This window comes from Capra hircus, chromosome 9 (genome assembly GCF_001704415.2).
Source record: "Capra hircus breed San Clemente chromosome 9, ASM170441v1, whole genome shotgun sequence".
In the NCBI taxonomy this organism is placed as follows: domain Eukaryota; kingdom Metazoa; phylum Chordata; class Mammalia; order Artiodactyla; family Bovidae; genus Capra; species Capra hircus.
In genome coordinates, this window is record NC_030816.1 from 15,664,341 (window position 1) to 15,687,047 (window position 22,707).

Below are 22,707 nucleotides of genomic sequence, written 5' to 3' on the forward strand. Positions count from 1 at the left end.
TTTTAAAAAATTTAGTTGTTTTCTTATTGTTGAGTTTTGAGTTATTTATATATTTTGAATACAAGTAATTTATGGACATGAACAATGACATGTGTGTTTGAAAACTGACACTCTATTTTAATTAGAATATGGGGTAGTGATGGGAGGTAGGAGTCTTCCCTGAAGCTGGAACAAAGGCTATAGAAACCAACAGGACCACTTGGTTCCTAGCCCTGTATGAAGAACAGTCCTCCAAGTCTACAAGCCGTTGGTCAGGGGACACTCATAGCCCACTTCATAAATCACCAGTTTGAGGACATAGAACTTTCACGACGGAATGTACTATGTACAAAATAGAATGCCAAAGACATTTGAAGTTGGAATTTTTACAATAAAACAGAGGAGTTTTAGAGTAATTTGTTTAAACTTAAAGAACAGATTACAGAAATTTGTTTCTTTAAATGTTAAGGATGATGAATCACACTACCTTTTATTGAGGAGAATTTTGTAAAACAGGTACTTTAGGTATGCTTTGAAAAACTGATTATAAAATAAATATGACCCTTATCATTTCTTTCAATCTTCATGGAAAGGTTGCCTACATTATATTTACACACGTAATTGCTCCAAGGAGAAGCAACCCAAGTAGGGAGGCTGTAGCTTGCAGAAATGCATTCTTTAACAAAAAATATATATAACGCATCAATAGTTGAACTAACACTATTTTTCCTTTCCTTAAGTGTCCTCAACATTTGTCTAGATGACTGAGGCAGTACCAGTGGGGAGGCAGGCAGATAATACATTCCTAAAAGTGAGTCTTGTTTATTCCTGATAAATTTTAAATACTGTAAAAACAATCAGAGTTGGTTTGGCTGCTTTCTTAGGGTACTGATTAATTTTAGAAAGAAATCCTAAAGTTCTCTATTTAGTGATGATGAGAATAGCAAAATGTTTAAAGAACTAGAGGCGTTCTTGGGGAGCTGGTACCAACTGTAATACACAATAGTACTCATAATCTGTTGCTCTGTGTCCCACACGCTCCCCGCAAGCCCTCCCCTCTCCTAGTAATCCTAACTCCCTCATGACACAGCCATGTTTCTCCAGCCATAAATCCAGGAGTCATCCTTTATTTCTCTCTGTACTTTGTCTCCTATATTCTTGCCATCAATAAATCTTGCTGCTTCTACTTAACAAAATATATCACAAAACGGCTACCTCTCTTCACTGCCACAACCTAGGCCCACCGCAGTCCCTTCCCTACTAGACTACTTCAGACCCTCCTGGTGTCTCTATGCTTTCATTATGAACCATTCTCCATGGGTGAGCCAAAATAATCAACTTTAAAGGCTGGATCTCCATCTATATAGTATTTAATATTTTAAAAAATACATGGAGAAGAAAATGAAACTATGAGCCATGGCATGTAGGGCCATCCAAGACAGATGGGTCATGGAGGAGAGGTCTGACAAACGTGGTCCCCTGGAGAAAGGAATGGCAAACCACTTCAGTATTCTTGCCTTGAGACCCCCATGAACAGTATCAAAGGGAAAAAAAGACACTGAAAGATGAACTCCCCAGGTCCATAGGTGCCCAATATGCTACTGGAGATCAGTGGAGAAACAACAGTGGAGATCAGAGAGACTGAAGAGATGGAGCCAGAGCAAAAACAACACCCAGTGGTGGATGTGACTGGTGATGGAAGCAAGGCCCGATGCTGTAAAGAGCAATACTGCATAGGAACCTGAAATGTCAGGTCCATGAATCAAGGCAAATTGGAAGTGGTCAAACAGGAGATGGCAAGAGTGAGTGCTGACATTCTAGGAATCAGCAAACTAAAATGGACTCAAGTAGGTGAATTTAACTCAGATGACCATTATATCTACTACTGTGGGCAAGAATCCCTTAGAAGAAATGGAGTAGCCATCCTAGTCAACAAAAGAGTCTGAAATGCAGTACTTGGACGCAATCTCAAAAACGACAGAATGATCTCTGCAATCCAAGGCTATGCCCCAACCAGTGATGCTGAAGAAGCTGAACGGTTCTATGAAGACCTACAAGACCTTCTAGAACTAACACCAAAAAAGATGTCCTTTTCATTATAGGGGACTGGAATGCAAAAGTAGAAAGTCAAGAAACACCTGGAGTGACAGGCAAATTTGGCCTTGGAGTACAGAATGAAGCAGGGCAAAGGCTAATAGAGTTTTGCCAAGAGAATGCACTGGTCATAGTAAATACCACATCCAACAATACAAGAGAAGACTCTACACATGGACATCACCAGACAGTCAACACTGAAATCAGATTGATTATATTTTTTTGTAGCCAAAGATGGAGAAGCTCTATACAGTCAGAAAAACAAGACCGGGAGCTGACTGTGGCTCAGATCATGAACTCCTTATTGCCAAATTCAGACTTAAATTCAAGAAAGTAAGGAAAACCACTAGACCATTCAGGTATGACCTAAATCAAATACCTTACGATTATACAGTGGAAGTGAGAAATAGATTTAAGGGACTAATCTGATAGACAAGAGTGCCTGATGAACTATGGATGGATGTTTGTGACATTGTACAGGAGACAGGGATCAAGACCATTCCCAAGAAAAAGAAATGCAAAAAAGCAAAATGGCTGTCTGGGGAGGCCTTACAAATAGCTGTGAAAAGAGAAGTGAAAAGCAAAGGAGAAAAGGAAAGATATACCCATTTGAATGCAGAGTTCCAAAGAATAGCAAGGAGAGCAAAGAAAGCCTTCCTCAGCGATCAATGCAAAGAAATAGAGGAAAACAATAGTAAGGGAAAACTAGAGATCTCTTCGAGAAAATTAGAGATATCAAGGGAATATTTCATGCAAAGATGGGCACAATAAAGGACAGAAATGGTATGGGCCTACCTAACAGAAGCAGAAGATATTAAGAAGAGGTGGCAAGAATACACAGAAGAACTATACAAAAAATATCTTCACGACCTGGATAACCACGTTGGTGTGATCACCAACCTAGAGCCAGACATCCTGGAATGCAAAGTCAAGTGGGCCATAGGAAGCATCACTACGAACAAAACTATGGGAGGTGATGGAAAGATGATGCTGTGAAAGTGCTGCACTCAATATGTCAGCAAATTTGGAAAACTCAGCAGTGGCCACAGGACTGGAAAAGGTCAGTTTTCATTCCAATCCCAAAGAAAGGCAATGCCAAAGGATGCTCAAACTACTCAACAACTGCACTCATCTCACATGCGAGTAAAGTAATGCTCAAAATTCTCCAAGCCGGGCTTCAATAGTACGTGAACCATGAACTTCCAGATGTTCAAGCTGGATTTTGAAAAGGCAGAGGAACCAGAGATCAAATTGCCAACATCCGTTGGATCATTGAAAAAGCAAGAGAGTTCCAGAAAAACATCTATTTCTGCTTTATTGACTATGCCAAAGCCTTTGACTGTGTGGATCACAACAGACTGTGGAAAATACTTCAAGAGATGGGACTACCAGACCACCTGACTTGCCTCTTGAGAAATCTGTATGCAGGTCAGGAAGCAACAGTTAGAACTGGACATGGAACAACAGACTGGTTCCAAATAGGAAAAGGAGTATGTCAAGGCTGTATATTGTCACCCTGCTTATTTAACTTATATGCAGAGTACATCATGAGAAACACTGGGCTGGAAGAAGCACAAGCTGGAATCAAGATTGCCAGGAGAAATATCAATAACCTCAGATATGCAGATAACACCACCCTTATGGCAGAAATCAAAGAACTAAAGAGCCTCTTGATGAAAGTGAAAGAGGAGAATGAAAAAGTTGGCTTAAAGCTCAGCATTCAGAAAACTATCATGGCATCTGGTCCCATCACTTCATGGCAATTAGATGGGGAAACAATGGAAACAGTGGCAGACTTTATTTTTGGGGGCTCCAAAATCACTGCAGATGGTGATTGCAGCCATGAAATTAAAAGATGCTTACTCCTTGGAAGAAAAGTTATGACCAACCTAGACAGCATATTAAAAAGCAGAGACATTACTTTGCCAACAAAGGTCCATCTAGTCAAAGTTATGTATGTCATAATGAATGTAGTCATGTATGGATGTGAGAGTTGGACAATAAAGAAATCTGAGCGCTGAAGAATTGATGCTTTTGAATTGCGGCGTTGGAAAAGACTCTTGAGAGTAAATGGACTGCAAGATCAAACCAGTCCATCCTAAAGGAAATCAGTCCTGAATAGTCTTCGGAAAGACTGGTGCTGAATCTGAAACTCCAATACTTTGGCCACCTGATGTGAAGAACTGACTCACTGGAAAAGACACTGATGCTGAGAAAGACTGAAGGCAGGAGGAGAAGGGAATGAAAGGATGACATGGTTGGATGGCATCACTGACTCAATGGATATGAGTTTGAGTAAAGTCTGGGAGTTGATGATGGACAGGGAGGCCTGGCGTGCGGCAGTCCATGCTGTCACAGAGTTTGACACGACTGAGCAACTGAACTGAACTGAAGAAAAATATAGAGCTAACATCAACATAGCCATTGATTGAATTAGGAAATAAAACTTTCCCAATGCATTTAAGTCCTCTTATATATCTCTCCCCAATCAACTTTCCCATTCATTAACCTCCAACATTCTTGTATTTGATTTACCAACGTACCTCTTTTGGGGGGATCTGTTACATACATCTCTAAGCAATCTATACTATCAATATCTCTGCAATTTTTAAAATTTGATAAAATATTTCATTTATCCATTCTCTTGCGACATTGTCTTCCTTAAAACCTAGCAGTACTAAAAAGGGTTCTCCTTCACTCACAGAGTGAAGACAGGTAATGAAGTCCTGTCCCATGATGTCTCATAGAATCAGAGACAGCTCTAATGTGACCTTGGTGTTTTCTCAAGAGTACAGACAGTGCAAAAACCTCATGATACTTAAAACAGTTTGAACCTGAGTTTACACATGAACTTTCCAAGAGAGTGAATTAAAAACTGAAAATGACCATATTAAAAATAATTCATTCTACTTAAGGAAAAATAATTTGTTTTATTGTATAAATGACAATTTCAACAAGAGTATAAATTAGGTACAATTATAATAAACTGGAAGATAAGGTGCGTGCGTGTTCAGTTGTATCCCACTTTTTGGGACCCCATGGACTGTAGCCCATCAAGCTCCTCTGTCCATGAAATTTTCAAGCAAGAATACTGGAGCAGGTTGCCATTTCCTACTCCAGGAGAACTTCCGGACCCAGGGATTGAACCTGAATTTCCTGAGTCTCCTGCCTTGGCATTGGCAGACAGGTTCTTTACCACTGAGCCACCTAGGAAGTCCTGGAAGATAGGGTATTTACATTCAAACATCATTCTAGTAATGGGCAATTTAAATACATTCGATATAATAAAAATTGAGAGTACTACATTTTTGCATCATAAAAAAGCAAAGACAGGAATTATTCCTGCCCACTCAGTAACTCACAAAGATTTGCATAACAATTTCCACCAACTGATCTCAAGAAGCAGAGCACTGTTTCATTATCAAAGAGAACAAACTGTGAAATATTACAGACTGTGCTTCATATGATATTGTCTCAAGCAATCTGTATAAGAAATAACATCAAGATTCATAATTGCACAAATCTGAAAGATCTTACATTTTCCCTGACAAATTACACTGCTGTCATAACTCACAAAGAAGTATTTGTAGTATTTTATGAACTGTTCACTCTCTTGGATTGCAAATTGTTTAGCTAACTTATACAAACTTTTTGGCTGCAAATCTTCAATGTCATAGGCCTGGGTCAGGTTATACTCCAGCTTCCAATTGGATTCTCCCTTTATATTAGCATCTGTCAGGTTCAAGTAATACTGCAGCATATCCTATAGTTAAAAAATAGTTAAAAAGAGTAATAAAGCCTGGTTCATAGTTTGGCATATAACGTACTGCATAGCAAGCAGAGTTCTTATTAGGATTTATGTGACCTTCTTAATTTTAAAGTGTAGCCATTTTAAAAAACTGAGAATCGCTTTTAAGGAAAAAGAGTCCCGATAGAAAAATCTATATTGTTTTGCTCATATAAAATATAGTGAAAGAACATAATAGAAAATAATCCAACTGTACAGAAAGATATACAGAGTAAAAAGCTTTCAGTTCATACACCTCAGAAGTAACCACTGCTAACAACTGTCTATAAATCAGTTATATGCAGCAGGTGGCTTGTACAAGCCCACAAATGCTGTCAAATTTTCAGGAAACTCACAAGCTAGTTTATATCATTACTGCAGCTTGAAATTGGCCATTTGGGGAGTATTCACGCCATGGAAATTGGCAAACACTACAAAACACAGCACCTTCCACCCCCCAGTGAGCCAGCTATTAAACGTTTACCAGCACTCCAGTGCATGTGTGCTGTTCCAGACTGTATGTACAAAAGAAATACAGGTATTCAGTTTCTTTTTACTATCTTTTTCATTTTTTCATAAAATGAAATCAAACTATACAAACCATTTTGCACTTTGAAAAATGATATAGTGTCATAGCAGGTACATCTTTCTATGTCACTGTACACACATACGCATGAGTTTCAGATCTAAAAACAGGCAACTAATAGTTGCAAAAGATTTCTTTTGGACTATTCTTATCAGTCAATTGTTGTATTATCTTTCTTAATTTAATGCTTATGGATTAAAACCAGATTTCTCCTGCACGATTGTTTTTTGTAAAAACATGCTCCAGGGAATAACAGAACTATTGCTTACTAAATTTACCTAGGAGAAAAATGCAGTTACATCAGTAGAGACTTTACCTGAGAAACTCTTTTCAAATTACATATTTGTTGAAAGGTACAGTATTCATAAACTAATGTCTAGCCTTTTGAAGCTGAATTGATATAAAGCTGACATTCAAAACACAAAAAAGAAGACATCTTGAGATTTCAACATAAAGTACGACTTACAGTAGCTGTGTTGAAAACATTCAACTAAACTGATGAAAACTACATAGACAGGCAAAACTGTGAAGTCAATTCTAAAAGTTACACCGACTTAAAGGAACGATGCTAATAGAATCCCCAGTTCTCACTGTCTCACACTTCCTTGTTTCTGAGGATCTTGACAGTTTTAAGGAGTACTAGTCAGGTATTTGGAGTCAGGTTTGGAGAAGGAAATGGCAACCCACTCCAGTATTCTTGCCTGGAGAATCCCATGGAGAGAGGAGCCTGGTGGGCTAGAGTCCATGGGGTCGCAAAGAGTCGGACACGATTGAGCGACTTCACTTCACTTACTTACCAATAATTTATAATCACGAGGATCATACTGAAATAGTCTGACACCGGGATTGTTGGTCAGTCTCTCTAAAACACTTCTCACTGGAGTAACAGCAGGAGCCACGAACAAAGAATTTACTGGCTTTCCTGGACAAAACATACGTACATAAATATATGTATTTTTAACAATTGAGCTTAATAATATTAAAGATGCAAAAAGTTTCAGATTAAGAAGTTATCAGTCATAATAGTCAAATAATGCGTGATGCTTGATGGATCCTGATTTAAAACAACAGTAAAGAGACACTTTTGAGAAAACAGGGAAAGCTTTATCAGGAAGGAGATTGAAAGAATTATTGTTGGTTCTGTTAGTTAAGTTAATGGAATTATGATTATAGCAATGTGTGACGCATGTAGTGTTGAAATACATTTGATGTTTGACATTTACTTTCAAATACCTCAAAAAAGAGAATCATTGGTAAAACAAATCTTGATAGATATTTCAATATCTCTGCTTTTATATATATTTGACATTTTTCATGATAAAAATATCCAACTTATTACAAATATACACACATGAAAAATACAAAGCTAGTTTTTTTGTACTCCACCTATGACAATATTCCAATAGTTACATAATAAGAATTTGATTAAAGTGTCACCATGTTTTGTATCTATTATAGAACTAAATTTCTTTCTGAGTAAAAAAGCTATCAAAGGCTGGAAAATGGTCATTTTTACCAAGTCCAGTCATCCTAGATGAAAAAGGCAAAACATTTCAAAAATGTTCTCCAATTACTGAAATATATATATATAATAAATATATATATATATTTATCCTGGCTGACTACTAAAAAATCAAAACTTTTATTTTGTTTACTCTCAGTTTTCTGCCCTCATACAGAAGTTATCTTTAAGAATAGATAATCATGGTCTTATTTAATGCAAGTGCTCCTTCTGTTTTTTTTCTTTTAATGCTGAGTAGATGACCATGTTGGTAAGCACTTAAAAGTTAAGAGCTTAATATATTTTACTTTAAGCCACAGGAAACTGTGCTTTGCTCTTTAAATTCTAAGTAAGACTAGTCATAGCAAAAGAAACTGGAGGACTTCCCTGGTAGCCCAGCGGTTAAGAATCCATCCACCTGCAAATGCAGGGGACACAGGTTTGGTCCCTGGTCCAGGAAGATTCCACATGCTGTGGGACAACTAAGCCTGTGTGCCATAACTACTGAAGCCCGCACAGCCGAGGGCCTGTACTCCCCAACAAGAGAAGCCACAGCAATGAGAAGCATGCACACCGCAACTAGAGGGTAGCCCCCACTATTCACAACTCGAGAAGCCCGCAGGCAGCAGCAAAGACCCAGCGCAGTCAAAAATAAATAAATCGTTTAAAAATAGTATGGCAAAACCCATCACAATACTATAATTAGCCTCCAATTAAAAATAAGTGAATAAAAAAAAGAAAGAAAGAATCTTGAGTCTCACAAGTAAAACAAAAACAGTGCTTCTCTAAACTTTCACATCTGAAAGAACATCTGAGTAAGCTGAAGGTTTCAGAGGCTTTTGGGTCAACAGCAATCAAATGGTGATGGCTTTGGGAAATTAATAAGAAGTCCGGTAGTTGGACTAGGTATAGTCCTACACACTATAGGACTATATATATATATATATATATATATATATATACTCATTGAAGGTAAGTGAGAACAAGCTAGCGCTGGCAAGTAGATTTAATAAACTTTAAATTTACTGGATCAGTAAAAGTTAATATTCACTATTTTGTGTAGCAAAATAGATACAAATAGAACACTCTATTACCTTTTTTATCTGAAAGAACCATAATACTATCTCTGTGAGTATGTCCATAAAATTGTCCTGCAATGATGTCACTGTATTTTCTAAAAATGTCTATCAATTTCTCATTATGGCATTGTCTCATTGCTGGGATGCCCTTTGCAAAAGGCAGATACCCCACTGGAACATGAGCTATGATGTACACCTGGAAAGAGAAACACAAAGAGGACTGATGGGATTCTTTCGGCACATTTATCATAACAAAAAGACATTTAGATACCCAAGATTGAAAGTACATTAATTAAATTTTAGAAAACAAATATACCATCTCGCCTACTCATTTATCAAAAAAGGAGAAATTATGAAACTATCAATGGTCTTAAATTTATACTTGTCTATTTAAACTGCATGGTTTATGATATAATAGTCTTCCCAGGTGGCGCTAGTGGTAAAGAACCCACCTGCCAACGCAGGAGACATGAGAGACGTGGGTTTGATCCCTGAGTTGGGACGATCACCTGGACATTGTGACATTAGGTAACTGTGACCATGCTGCAGTCCAGGGGGTCGCAAAGAGTCGGACACGACTGGGCGACTGAACTGAACTGAACTGACCAAGCCTTAGAGCAAAATAAAACGAAACTAGCATCAACAACAGAGCAAATCATAAACTGTTTCATGCAAGAACATCTTTAAATTTTAATCCTTTTCTTAATACCTGACCCCTTGCAAGTCTAATAAATTCACAAGTATAACCCTCTGTTTATCCCCAGTGATGTTGATCTATGGCGTCTACCTTCTCTTTATTTTGCTGAGAGAGGTTCAGTGTATTTTCTAGCCATTCAAATTGATTTGCTGGATCAGTCTGATTTAGGGTCATGGAATTTGGGCCATAGTATAAGTTTGTGTTGAGACTGATGATCCGAAGTTTCGGATTATTTGAAACTTTCTGTGTATAAAAGCCACCTATAAAAACAAATTTTAAACATATTCTATTAGTAAAATAATACACAGATACATAGACACTGTGAAAGCAAAAATCTTAATTAAGGTTTACAATCCATTGAGGAAGGTTATACTCATTTCTCACTGCCTCGTTTGCACTTAAATAGGCTTATCATTACATAAGAATCAGATTTAACAAACACTTACTGAAAACCTTCTCTGTGTCCAGTCCAGTGCTGCCCTTCCACATACTGAGGTCACAACAGTTGTGTTTAACATTCTTATGAAAAGATAACTAGGCAATGCGGGACTGATTTTTATCAAGGGACGATTAAGAAATCAACTTCTACTTTTGTATGCTTGGGGAATTAAGATAAGAGATACAATGAAATCTAAAATCTAAAGAATGAGAACACTGAAGATACAACAGCAGATAAATCAAAGCTGCTAGGCTCTCAGGTGAGGTGGGGCTTAAACCCATAACCCCACTCACACCTGTGAACCAGCGGTGACAGAATGCTGCTGTCATGGCGCTTTCAGAGTTAGCCGCCGGGACCTTGGCCCACTCACCATCCATGCCACTCCTCGGCTTTCAAACATGGTAAGGCCTCTAGGAAACCTGGGCACAGAGACCCTTCAGAATTGGCACACCCAAGCAAACAATAAATATCCAAACAATATTAGCTGAACAAAAAATAAGGCTGAGTAAATCTTACACTTACCTTTCCTTAAAGTAGTAATAGCTTCTTCAGTCAGCCATGGTTTCCAGAGGTTTGCTACTGCATTGTACACTTTGCTGGTGACTACAGGCAGTTGATCCTGGCCACAGACAATATAATCCAACATTGAAACTCTGAAGATACATGGAGGAATTCATTTAAACATGCCTTGAGCGATTACTACCATAGGAGGCATCTGGAGATGCAGGAATACTAGATATACTTAATTTTTCAAGGTATTTATGGCTTTGTTGGGGAGATGGAGAACAAAATGCAACCAGCCGTCTGTAAGACAATGTGCTAGGAACCATCGCAAGGATCCTGAGAGTGGAGAAACAAGAATAACCGAGGCTGCCCTGGAGAGTCAGCAGGGAGAGTGAGAAGAGCATTTGAACCAGACCTTGAAGAATGATTTCATCAAGTTGACAAGAAAGGGAATCAAAGCATAAACAATGGCCCAGACACCAACATGGTGCCGTATACAGAAAAAAGCCCTTGTTTTGGCATAACTGGAGTACAGAACGGATGTGGGAGTGTGCTCATTAGACACTGAAGACAACTTTGCCCGTGAAAATGTAAGTTCCGGTGTAGCATGCCTAGGAAGTGGAGAAAACGTCATGATTTCAGAATTAAACAAAGTCCTCTGAAATGTTAACACTAGTATAAAGCATTTTAACTTCTTGAAAGAAGACTTATAACCACATGTTTTTGATTTGAAGTCTCTTTATGTCCACCCTGAATATTCATGGGAAAGACTGATGCTGAAGCCGAAGTTCTAATACTTTGGCCACCTGATGCAAAGAGCCGACTCACCGGAAAAGACCTTGATGCTGGGAAAGACTGAAGCCAAAAGGAGAAGAGGGTGGCAGAGGATGAGCTGGACAGCATCACAGACTCAATGGAATGAATTTGAGCTAACTCTGGGAGATAGTGAAGGACAGGGAAGCCTGGCGTGCTGCAGTCCATGGGGTCGCAAAGAGTCAGACACGACTTAGTGACTAAACAACAACAACTCTTCATGTTAGCCTAAATCATATAATTTTGATTTTCTAAGTATTATACGTATAATATATTATACAGTATTTTTATCATCCTACTTCATCATATCACTGTTAAAGAACCCTTATGGTGCTGTAAGTCTAGACAAGAAAAATAAAGCTTCAAGAAAATAGATACTGAATAAAAACTCAGAAATCATTTGTGAAATTGAGTGATTATTTCTATTTTCTTTTCAAAAAGTTATACTAAAAAACTGAAGCCATTTTCTTCACTTTCTTCATTTCCCTCTGCATATTGGTGACCCAGACCTATTTCTTCAAGGAGTTTCACTGACATCATTAATTAAACTGCTTTACCTTTTTAAAAATGACATTCAAGTCACATTAGTTCTTAATACATATGCCTAATACATGATTAAAATATAAATATATTCAGGGAAAGTTATAAGTAAATGACTTCTTTTAACTGAAACTAATTATTCAAAGTATATTTTCAGTTTGCATCAGAGATCGGAGTGATCTGTCTGAAAGTTACACAGTGGCTTTGCCCAATCTAAATCCTAATCAAACATCGGTAAGCATCATCATCATAACATTTTAGCCATTTGTTTACTTCAGGATGGATGCCAAGATACTGGTATAGTCATGTAGAATCAAAATTATATAAAAACATTACCCTAGACTTTTCTCTCTACTTTAAACATGAGAAATATGAGCACCAGAGTTAAGTGATTCAGGGAGAGCTTGTCAGTTCCAGAGCTAGGTCTAAATCCCACGTCTTTCTATCATCACGCTTACATCCAATTATCTATTGCACAATGAGAAGTGGCGCCACCCACAGTTTGGTGGCACCAGCTTTGCCAGTGTAGGAGTATATGAGGATGCTGGTCTGGGCTGCTTCCTTGAGTGGCAATGGGAAGAAATCCTTGGGCTGTCCGTATGAATATCTACTTCTGACATAATGGGTGGGAACTTGCGTCTGTATCTGTGTGTTTATGTAGCTATGTTTATATACATGTTGATGGGAGAAACAACACACCCAATTTATTTGTTACTAACATTCACCAGAATTTGATTTCAGATATGAGTAGCCTCTAGGTGAATTTGTTGTGGGGCTTTCGTGTTACATTTGACATTCCTGAAACTGGGATGGAAGGAACGATGGCAGAATAGTAGAAAAAAGATTTTCAGATACAAGATCACAAGCTAGAAAGAGGAAAAAATGAGCTGTTTAAGGTATAAAGGCTGCCCAATTTATCCTAGTTGTACAGGTGATAGGATACATTTTAGACTTGGATAGTACCTATATCTTTGAATTATTATAAGATTTCACTTCACAAGAAGAAGGCAGAGATAAAAGTAAAATGAAACCAATCCTCAGAGGAGTTAGGAAACACGTGTCCCATGTCACTGCTTCTTGCTACAAAACCACCACTCCACTGACTGAGGGCTTATAATGTCCCAGGTAAGAAACTATGCCGTTTCCACCGAGCGCCACTAATTCTCCCCAAAACTTTGCAAGGTTAAGTATTACTGCTCTTGTTTACAAATGATCAGGGATAATTACATGCATTACTCAAGGTGCTCAGCTATTAGAAGCAGGACAGGTTTTTAAATTCTAATGAATGTGACACTAAACCCCACAGGTGTTCCATGACAGCAGTCTGTCTGTCACCTAAAGCTTATAAAAACAATGTGTGTAACCTCTGATTCCTGGAGACTGTCCACCTCCAACCCTCTGCTCTGTGCGGTCTCACATCTCAACAGTAACGAAAGCTGACCACTAGTTAAGAGGCTGACTGTCACCAAGACTCACATATTATCCATCTCAAGACTGGAGGCCAGGCCCAGGAAGTCACTTAAACTTAAGCTCGTTCTAAAGTGCAACTTTCAAAGTCACAGTTTTTAGATTAATTACCTAATATAATCAAGACCCTCATTAAGCAGTCTTTTGGCATGAGATGGAAAAGATATTCTAAACACAAAGCAAAACACAGCCAAACATGAAAGTAAACACCATGTTCCGGAAATGCTGATATATTAGTCTGGTAAGAGCAAAAGACCTGTGAAAGGATGTTTGTTCAACTGAACACAAAAGATTCAGAATGTGGGTTCTGCCACTAAGTGACTGAACACTTAAACGAGCACTGTTCAGGGCCTCAGTTTCCTCGTTTATAAACTGAAGAGTTATCTAGACCAAGGGTCAGCAAACTGTTTCTATACAGGGTCAAATAGTAACACTTTAGGCTTCGGGGTCAGATAGTCAACATGGTAACTATTCTCCGCTGTCACAGTACACAAGCAACCACAGGTAAAACAGAAAGAATACCCATGGCTCTATTTCAATGAAACTTTTATTTACAAAATCAACTGTCAGGTCACAACAGGACCACAGACCCTGGTTTGTCAAGCCCTGCAATAATCTCTAAGATCTCTTGAATCTGAACAAATGTAAGATTCTGCACTGCAACAGCAGATCCCTGTTACTGGAACTGCTATCCGACTGTTATGCACAGGCTGTTTAATAAAACAGCCACTCTAATACAGGTTGAAGCCTAGGTTGTCTCAGACATTAAAAATACTCTGGACATACTCTCTGCCTTGAATTATATTTTGAACATGGACTTCCCTTCTTGGTTCTTAAGATAATTCTCTATGCTTTCGTTTTTAATCACAATCCAGCTTAGATCAGAGTATGAGTAGCTTAGTATGTCTAATAGAAATTCTAAAACATGTAAACATTTGTCAACACTAACCTTTTTATGCTAGCCTGAACATGGAAATTAAAATGAACAAAATAATTAAAAAAAAAAACTGAGGAAGAATAAGAAGGAAATCACAAATTAATAACCCATGAACTAAGTAATCTGCTTCCAAATCCCCACTATGGACATAACTTTTTATGAACTATTAAGAGTCAGTTTTAAGTCCCCAAACCATGTGTCTTGCCTTCCTCAATGGTTAGTGTTAAGAGCACACTCTGCCTCCACGAGCCCTGATCCCATGCTCTATCATGAACCAGTCAGTTGCAAAACTTTGACACTACTGATGGGAAAAGTCCTCCAAGCATTTCCAGAAGTTGTGGTCAAATTTACCTGTGGCCAGTAGTCATGATTACCCAGTGCAGGGAAAACCTGGAGATTTGGAAAGAGACGCTGGATAGTGGTTGTGAGATTAGCAATCACATTTATGACTTTGTCTGTTGAGAGTTCAAGCACTGGAACATGAGGCGGGCTATCCCTGAAAAGAAGACAGGATCACAGAAAACAAAATCGGTTTCTATAAAAAGTCACTAGACTCTTGTGTAAAGCTTTGCTGTATTGTCATTCGAAGTCCACCATAAATCAACAGATGATAAAGAGTTGATAAACTACTCTGCATTTACTTTTGTTCCACTGAGAACCCTAAAGAAAAAGAAAACTTGGGAAATACAAAAGATAAACTGAAAATGTCAGCCTGTTTCACTGCCTGACTGAAGATTTGTTTAAGAGGCAAAAATGCTTAGTAATTAACAGGACAGACTCCAGGCCCAAAAGTGCCGGGTTTGCCCTCTTATAGCTGTGAGCACTTGGACAAGTTACTTAGATGCTCAGGGCCTTAATTTCCTTATCTGTAAAATGGGAAGAATAATAACAATATCTACTGTGGAGATTAAACGAGTTACGATGTATAAGTTCAGGATGGGGAACACGTGCATACCTGTGGCGGATTCATGTTGATGTATGGCAAAAGCAATACAAGATTGTAAAGTAATTAACCTCCAATTAAAATAAATAAATTTACATAAAAAAATAAGGCCATGATCACTATTGCGGGTACAGGAAATACAGACCTCTTCACTCTGTCATGATGAATAGAATTAGTTAATAACTACACCACCAGAAGATGATGTTTGTAAATCACTATCACAGGTTAATTCCCATTGCTGACTTTTGTTTTTTGATTATTTAATCAAGACTTATTATCACATTAATAAACATCTCAAGATAATGACACAAAAAGCTATTTATAAACTCATCTCTTAGTTAATATGGACATATTTCTAGAGGATATATTCTAAACAAATAAAACTGGGACTATGAAAGTTTTTCTTATCCCTAATAATGCTGACTTATTTGATCTAGTATTTTTTAAGCCCCAATAATTCTTAACATGTAAATTAAGTTTCTTATGAAATTAAACATCTTAATGAAGCTTAGGACACTGTAGATATATACTCAGTAACTATATGATATTTATATAATCACTCACCCTGTCCATATCATAAAAGATACTTTTTGTCCTGAATTTTTAATAAAATCAAGTGCTGAAAAAATGAGGCGATAAGGAGAATCACACATTACATCTCCAAAAGGACCAGGATCTGAGGCTTTTGCACCTTTAGAGGAAGCGCACACTTTTGTGTGGTCATCTGTGATGTGGTAAGTAGGATCTAAGTGGAAGTCCGTCACATGCCAAAACTGTCCTGTTGATGAGAAAACAAGTGGTGTTAAACCTACTTCTCTTTTGGAATTCCCATACAAATATTTACAGTAAGACGAAACAGGCGTTCTGTCCTGTGTTAGAAGAAAGCCTTAGCAATTTAAATATCCATGTGCTGAGTAGCTCAGTAGTCTTGTCCAACTTTTTGTGAACCCAGGGACTGTAGCCCTCCTGGCTCGTCTGTCCATGAGATTTCCCAGGAAAGAATACAACCCCAGGGATCAAACCCATGTCACTTGTATCTCCTACATTGGCAAGTGGATTCGCCACCTGGGAAGCCCAAATATCCATGTGCCCTGAAATTAAATACAGTCTTTCCCTGTGAGAATACTGACTCTAAAGACAGTACAAAGATTTTAGTAGAATTCACTATTTGCACACAACAAAATTGATGAAATCAGTGATAGCGTGACTAATTAACAACGACTACATAACAAACATAAGTTTGCATAGTGATATACATGGAAACCCTTTTTTGGGAAGTCAATAATAATCCCATATATTATATCTTAATATGCTTATTAAGGAAGAAGCTTAATATGCTTAAGGAAGAAGCATATCTTCTTCCTTACAGAATTTAATGTTTTAGAAATTATTTTCTTCTTGTAGAAAAATGGACATAAAAATATGATGTGTTTTGTTAGGGTTACACAGTGAAGAGATTGCAGATGTATGTATGTTAGTCGCTCAGTCATGTCTGACTGTTTGCCACCCCATGGACTGTAGCCAGCCAGGCTCCTCTGTCCATGGTATTCTCGAGGCAAGAATACGGAAACAGGTAGCCATTGCCTTCTCTAGGGGATTTTCCCAACCCAGGTATCTGCATCACAGGCAGATTCTTTACTGTCTGAGCCACCAAGGACGAGATTGCAGAGCTTGTAACCAATAAATCTTACTCCTAATTTTGGTGTAAAACCTTGTCTCTCAATATTAATGGAAAATGAGCCTTTAATCAGCCAAAAATAGCCACTGCTATTCTCAAAAGGTTCTCAAAAGCAATTTAATATAGGAACATCTTCTATTATACACTGTCTAAAATGTTAATAATATTAAGGGAAGCATTTGTTAAAGAAGAAGGCAATGGCACCCCACTCCAGTACTCTTGCCTAGAAATCCCAGTACTCTTGCCTGGTAAATCCCATGGATGGAGGAGCCTGGTAGGCTGCAGTCCATGGGGTCGGGAAGAGTCAGAAACGACTGAGTGACTTCACTTTCATGCATTGGAGAAGGAAATGGCAACCTACTCCAGTGTTCTTGCCTGGAGGATCCCAGGGACGGGGTAGCCTGGTGGGCTGCCGTCTATGGGGTCGCACAGAGTCGGACATGACTAAAGCAACTTAGCAGCAGCAGTAGCAGCATGCTTCCATTTGGGTTTTCAGGAATCATTTGATATCACCGTTGCTTGGAAATCATCTTGACAAAGATTCTTTCACTGAAGGAAACACTAGTACTAATAAGCATAGTAGCAGCTCTCTTTAGTAAGTATTCACCATATGCCAGACATTGTGGAAATAACTGAAATACACTATGTAATTTTATTCTCAAAACTACTGCTTAAGCAGGAATCCCTGTTCCTATTTTAGAGTTGAGAAATTAATAATGAGTCAATTAGAACATCTGCTCTAGTATATACAGCTTAAGAAACAGGAGAGCCAAAATCTGAATCCCCGTTTTGAAGGGCCCTCAAGTTTGCTTACAATTGATTTACATATATCTTCAATGTTTTGCTGCTTTCTTATATATGACCAAAAAATTGTTTTAATATTGAGACTTTTTCACACTTTGAATTTTGAGCTTAATCTGATAATGACTAATTTACAATAGGAAACACATCAGAAGTGACAGAGTAGCAACATACCACACCAGAAGCATGGAAAAAAATGAGCAGAATACAAAGTTTTATCTACACAAATAATAAAAAGCTAAGTTTGCACCTGAGCAAATACTTGAATAAAACCCAAAGCTGGATAATAAAGTAGAAGATTTAAAGCAGTTGATTTAAGGTGGAAAAGGCATATTATATATATTTGGGATGTTGTTTCTCCACGACGTTGTTACAATAGCACATTTTAAGCCCATAGCTAAGAAGTAGTAGACAAAAAAAAAAAAACCAGAACAAAGTAGTTATCAAATAGTCTTCATGGTCAATTATTCGGTATTCAGTCCTCATTTGACAACTTTTGCCATGAGTAATTTATTTTATTCCATAAGGCAGAAAGTACTCCAACTTTTTTCCAGCTTGGACCCACTTTACTCAGCACATAAAGTGGATTGGCAGATAACAGAATTATCCTGGAGACAGCCCTTCCTTGAGGTATAAATATACACTGCATCTCAGTTTTATGTAAATATGTACATCATTCAAAGAATGTTAAGGTGTGTAGTGAACTTACAAGCAGAAAAGTATAGTGTTATGGTTAAGAATGGGGGCTCCACAGACTTCCTTGGCACTCCAGTGGTTAAGACTATGTGCTCCCAAAGCAGGGGGCATGGGTTCAAGTTCTGGTTAGGGAGCAAAAATCCCACATGCCCACCACGTAGCCAAAATAAATAAATAATTTAAAAATAAAAATTAAAAAAGAATAGGGACTCCAGAATTAGACTGCCTGACTTCAAATCCAAGCTCTTCTTCCCAATTTAGTTGTATGATCTCAGCCTGTTTCGTCTGTAAAATGGAAATAATATTATTGTCTACTGAATGAGGGTTAAGTGACTTAGTAGAAATAAGGGCCTGGCACTTGGTAAGCTCAGCATTAGTTATATTGTTATTCATTTGTAATGTCAAGTTTGCATTTGACACTGAATTTCCTCATTTCCAAGTAGTGGAAATGTATTGAGTACTTACTTTAATACTGTTTCTTATGCTTTACATGTATTTACTGACCATTATTTTCATTTTACAGATAAGTCCAAATCACATATGTCATATGCAACAGAACTAAGACAGCAATTCCAGAAATCTGATTCCAGAGTTGACACTGTTCTGTGTTACTTCACATGCAAAAGTCCTTTTAGAATAAAAAAGTCCTTCCATCTCACTTGCCTCATGCAAAATAGATAACAACACACCTACAGGAAATACTGTGTCAAATAAGGGACATGAAATTACTAATATATTAAACTTTTCTAAACAAAATTTTTGTAAATTTTTGTAAAACAAACCTGAAAACACATTGAAGACACTCATCTGATGTAACCTATTACCAGCATCTAGAATATGTCTGATCTATGGTAGGTCCCCAATAAACATTCTTTAATCAGGCATAGGAAGATTCAGGATTTCCTCAAGATCACATGGTGACTCAGTATTGAAAGCTGAAATGGAACCAGTCTCTCCAGACTTTCAGTCTAGAGCTCTTTCCACTACCATTGCACTGCTAGATAAATCAGTAAGGGCTAATTACTTAGATGCACTGAAGGGTGTCTTTAAATAGAAGCCAAGAACGGAGCCCCGACAGCTTCTTAACCCGGGATTTATCAATAATAAACATCTAGAGACCTCACCTCCCACCTCTGATGAAATTTATACAAAATACTGTTTGTGTGTGTGTGTGTGTCCAAGGCTATAGACCTGGCCTGTGGCAGAGCCCACTCTTCAACCCAGGGTTCACAGCCCAACATGCTTTTCACTACTCAATTATCACATCTTGTTTGGCAAATAGGGAAATCTCATGTGTCTCAGTGGTAAAGAATCCACCTGCAATGCCGGTGACACAGGTTTGATTCCTGGGTCGGGAAGACCCCTGAAGGAAATAGCAACCCATTCCAGTATTGTTGCCTGAAAAATCCCCTGGACAGAGGAGCCTGGCGGGCTACACACAGCCCATGAGGTCTCAAAGAGTCAAACATGACTTAGTGACTAAAACTTTTAAAACATTCTCACAAATGTATATTGAGTGTTTGAACCCTGGTTCCCCCTCTCCCTCCCTCTTCCTCAGGCAACAGCTCTGAGTAGCTTCCTTACAGAAACAGAGAGCTGTGAAGATTCACCAGACCACAGAAATCTGTCATGGAGGCCTTCAGCAATCAGACCCTTAAAACCAAAAGGTGAATTTGCCAAGGGCTGGCCTCCTGCAATCTAGGACATTTTGTCTCAGAATCCTAAACAGCCACATAATTGAAGAAAAACAGCTTTAATGAAAGCAGAAACCAGAATACATAAGTATTTGGGGACAATTTTTTGTTACGACTGACAGTTGGGAAACCAGACTGACAGTTCTAGCTTTCAAATGAGTCATGACTGGCTGAGTCATGAGGACTTGGCTCTTGGACAAACAGAAGGCATGTGAGAAAGTAAAGTGATAAAGATAAGCAGTCTCAGCAGTCAGCACTGTGCTGTTTCAGAGACAGCTATGCCCAAAGCACAAACCATAAAAATAACTCCACCTTGCTCATTTCCCCCTCCTCTAAATAACAGAGCCACCACCAGCACCTGTGCGGAGTTTGTGTCCAACTCTTTGTGACCCTATGAACTGCAGCCCATCAGGCTCATAGGATTCTTCAGGCAAGAATACTGGGGTGGGTTGCCATGCCCTCCTCCAGGGGATCTTCTCAACCCAAGGTTGAACTCATGTCTCCTACACTGAAAGGCTGATTTTTTACCACTGAGCCCCCTGCGAAGCCCAGATAACTGAGCAATTCTATTTGAAAATGAGTCAGGGAGGTGGGGATATTCTGACACTGAAGGCTCATGGCATCATAACATCTCCCATCCAACGTTTATCTATTCAGGACCAGTGGTTCTCAAACTCCAGCATCTACCAGAATCAGCTGGAGGATTTGTTACACGGATGGTAGGGGTTTCGGATTTAGTAGGACTTGGGGGTGACTAAAAACTTGCTGCACTTTTTACCCGTTTAGGTGATGCTGGGTCTCTTGGTCCCAGACCTCACTTTGAGAATCACTTCCGTCCAGGTACTGGGGTAGGCGTTGGGAATGAATAAAATTGACTCTGCCCTCAGAAAACCCAAGGGCGTCCAGGTAAAGTGAAATGAAGGCCCCGAGTCTTCTAACATAGCCTGACGAATAGGGAGCGCGGTGCCTGCGCCCGTGCTGTGGTTGGTGACGTGGGACGAAAAGGCCACCAAACTTGACGAGCAGGATGGAATAAACTCCGAGTCGCACTGAAATGTACACGGCTGGGCGACTCAAACCCGGCAGCTCCCCCGCCCCACAGGGGCAGATTCGGGGCCGAGGGGAATGCGGGACATCCAGCCCCCAGCTTCTTTTTTCCCTTGAGACACCCAATGGTTCCTTCCTTTTGCCCGGGAGCAAAACACACCTGGAGACATAAAGTGAAAAGCACTGCACGAGAGGAGCAGCGCCCCTGCAGCGCCCCCACTGTTATCAGCCAGGCCCGATCTCCCCGCCGAGCCGAGCGGGCGCTCTGGTGACTCGGTCACCTCGCCCTCCCCGCGTCCCGCTGCGGGTGCACAGCCCCCGGGTTCGGGGCCTTCGGCGCAGGCGCCCCGCTGCCCCAACTCACTGTGCCCAGCTTCGCGCATGCGCTTTGGCCGCGGCTCGCGGGCAGCTCCAGGGACGGAAAGGATACCGACGACTCACCCACCGCGGGACCAGCGCCAGCGGGAGCCAGAGGCAGTCCGAAGCCCGGGCGGCAGTGCCAGGCGGCTAGCAGGCAACAGACAAGCGCCCCCAAACGCGCCATCGCGAGTTGCAGCCACGGGTCTGGGAGACTTGCTGTAAGGAGACTCCCCTGCACCGTGGGACCCGGGGAATCGGGGAGGAGGTAGAAGACCTCTGCGGTTGTTAACGCCCAGCGGTCACGTGCTAGATTCCGATTCCTCAACGAGTAGGTTCTCTTGACCTTTCAGCAGCTGTCTAGCGATTACCTGGTTTATTGTTGTTTCTAAGTTGGCGACAGGTCCTGGAAGGAATGTGCTCCAGGCAACTCTGCACAGATTGGGTCCCCTAAGTGCCACTTGACCCTAAGTGCATGGGTCTCCTCCTCAGAAGTGATACGGAGAACCTCCAAGTGTCTTGATTTGAGCCAGGTCAGCAGAGATTTCCAATACAGTGGATCTGAGTGTGATCCCTGGAACAGCAGCCTCAGCACTGTCTGGGAAGTCTAGTTAGAAGTGAAAATTTCCCAGTAGGCTTGCCCCAAAGCTGTTGAGTCACAAACAGGACCTGAAGCCTAGTCCTTTGAGTGTCCAAGTCCTCCACAAGATGCTAAAGTTGTGGTGACGTTTGAGAACCACTACTCAGAAATACTGAGCTTCCCAGGTGGCACTAGTGGTAAAGAACTCGCCTGCCAATGCGGGAGATAAAGGAGAGGTCAGTTCGATCCCTGGGTGGGAAAGATCCCTTGGAGGAAGGCATGGCAACTCACTCCAGTATTCTTGCCTGGAGAATCCCATGGACAGTTAAAAAGCCTGGCTGGCTAGGGTCCACAGGGTCCCGAAATGCCAGACACAACCTGAGTGACTTAGCACTCACACTAGGTTTCAGTTTTTGTTTGGGGTTTTTTCCTTTGCTTGCTTGGTTGTTTTTGCAGTTGAATTAGAGCAGTGTCTCAGAACTGTGTTC

General features: G+C 39.7%; 1 protein-coding gene and 1 long non-coding RNA gene across 3 annotated transcripts in view; one reads left to right on the plus strand and one right to left on the minus strand.

Moving 5' to 3' along the window:
- On the minus strand, positions 4,984–22,362 carry SMPDL3A (sphingomyelin phosphodiesterase acid like 3A). 2 transcript variants are annotated; one of them, XM_018052991.1, is made up of 8 exons: positions 22,011–22,362; positions 15,931–16,144; positions 14,775–14,919; positions 10,685–10,781; positions 9,814–9,983; positions 9,042–9,222; positions 7,244–7,368; positions 4,984–5,836 (listed from the first exon to the last, which is right to left on the minus strand). In XM_018052991.1, exons 2-8 carry the CDS (start codon positions 16,017–16,019, stop codon positions 5,519–5,521), a joined length of 1,125 nt encoding a protein of 374 aa, XP_017908480.1. In that variant the 5' UTR covers positions 16,020–16,144; positions 22,011–22,362; the 3' UTR covers positions 4,984–5,518. The 2 variants fall into 2 exon arrangements, with proteins under 2 accessions (XP_017908480.1, XP_017908479.1); XM_018052990.1 differs by lacking the exon at positions 22,011–22,362 and adding an exon at positions 21,724–21,992.
- LOC106502463 overlaps positions 21,781–22,707 on the plus strand; it is a 32,347-nt gene continuing 31,420 nt past the window's right edge. The window contains exon 1 of the long non-coding RNA XR_001296059.2: positions 21,781–21,860. This is a non-coding gene — a long non-coding RNA (uncharacterized LOC106502463). The remainder of the gene's footprint in view (positions 21,861–22,707) is intronic.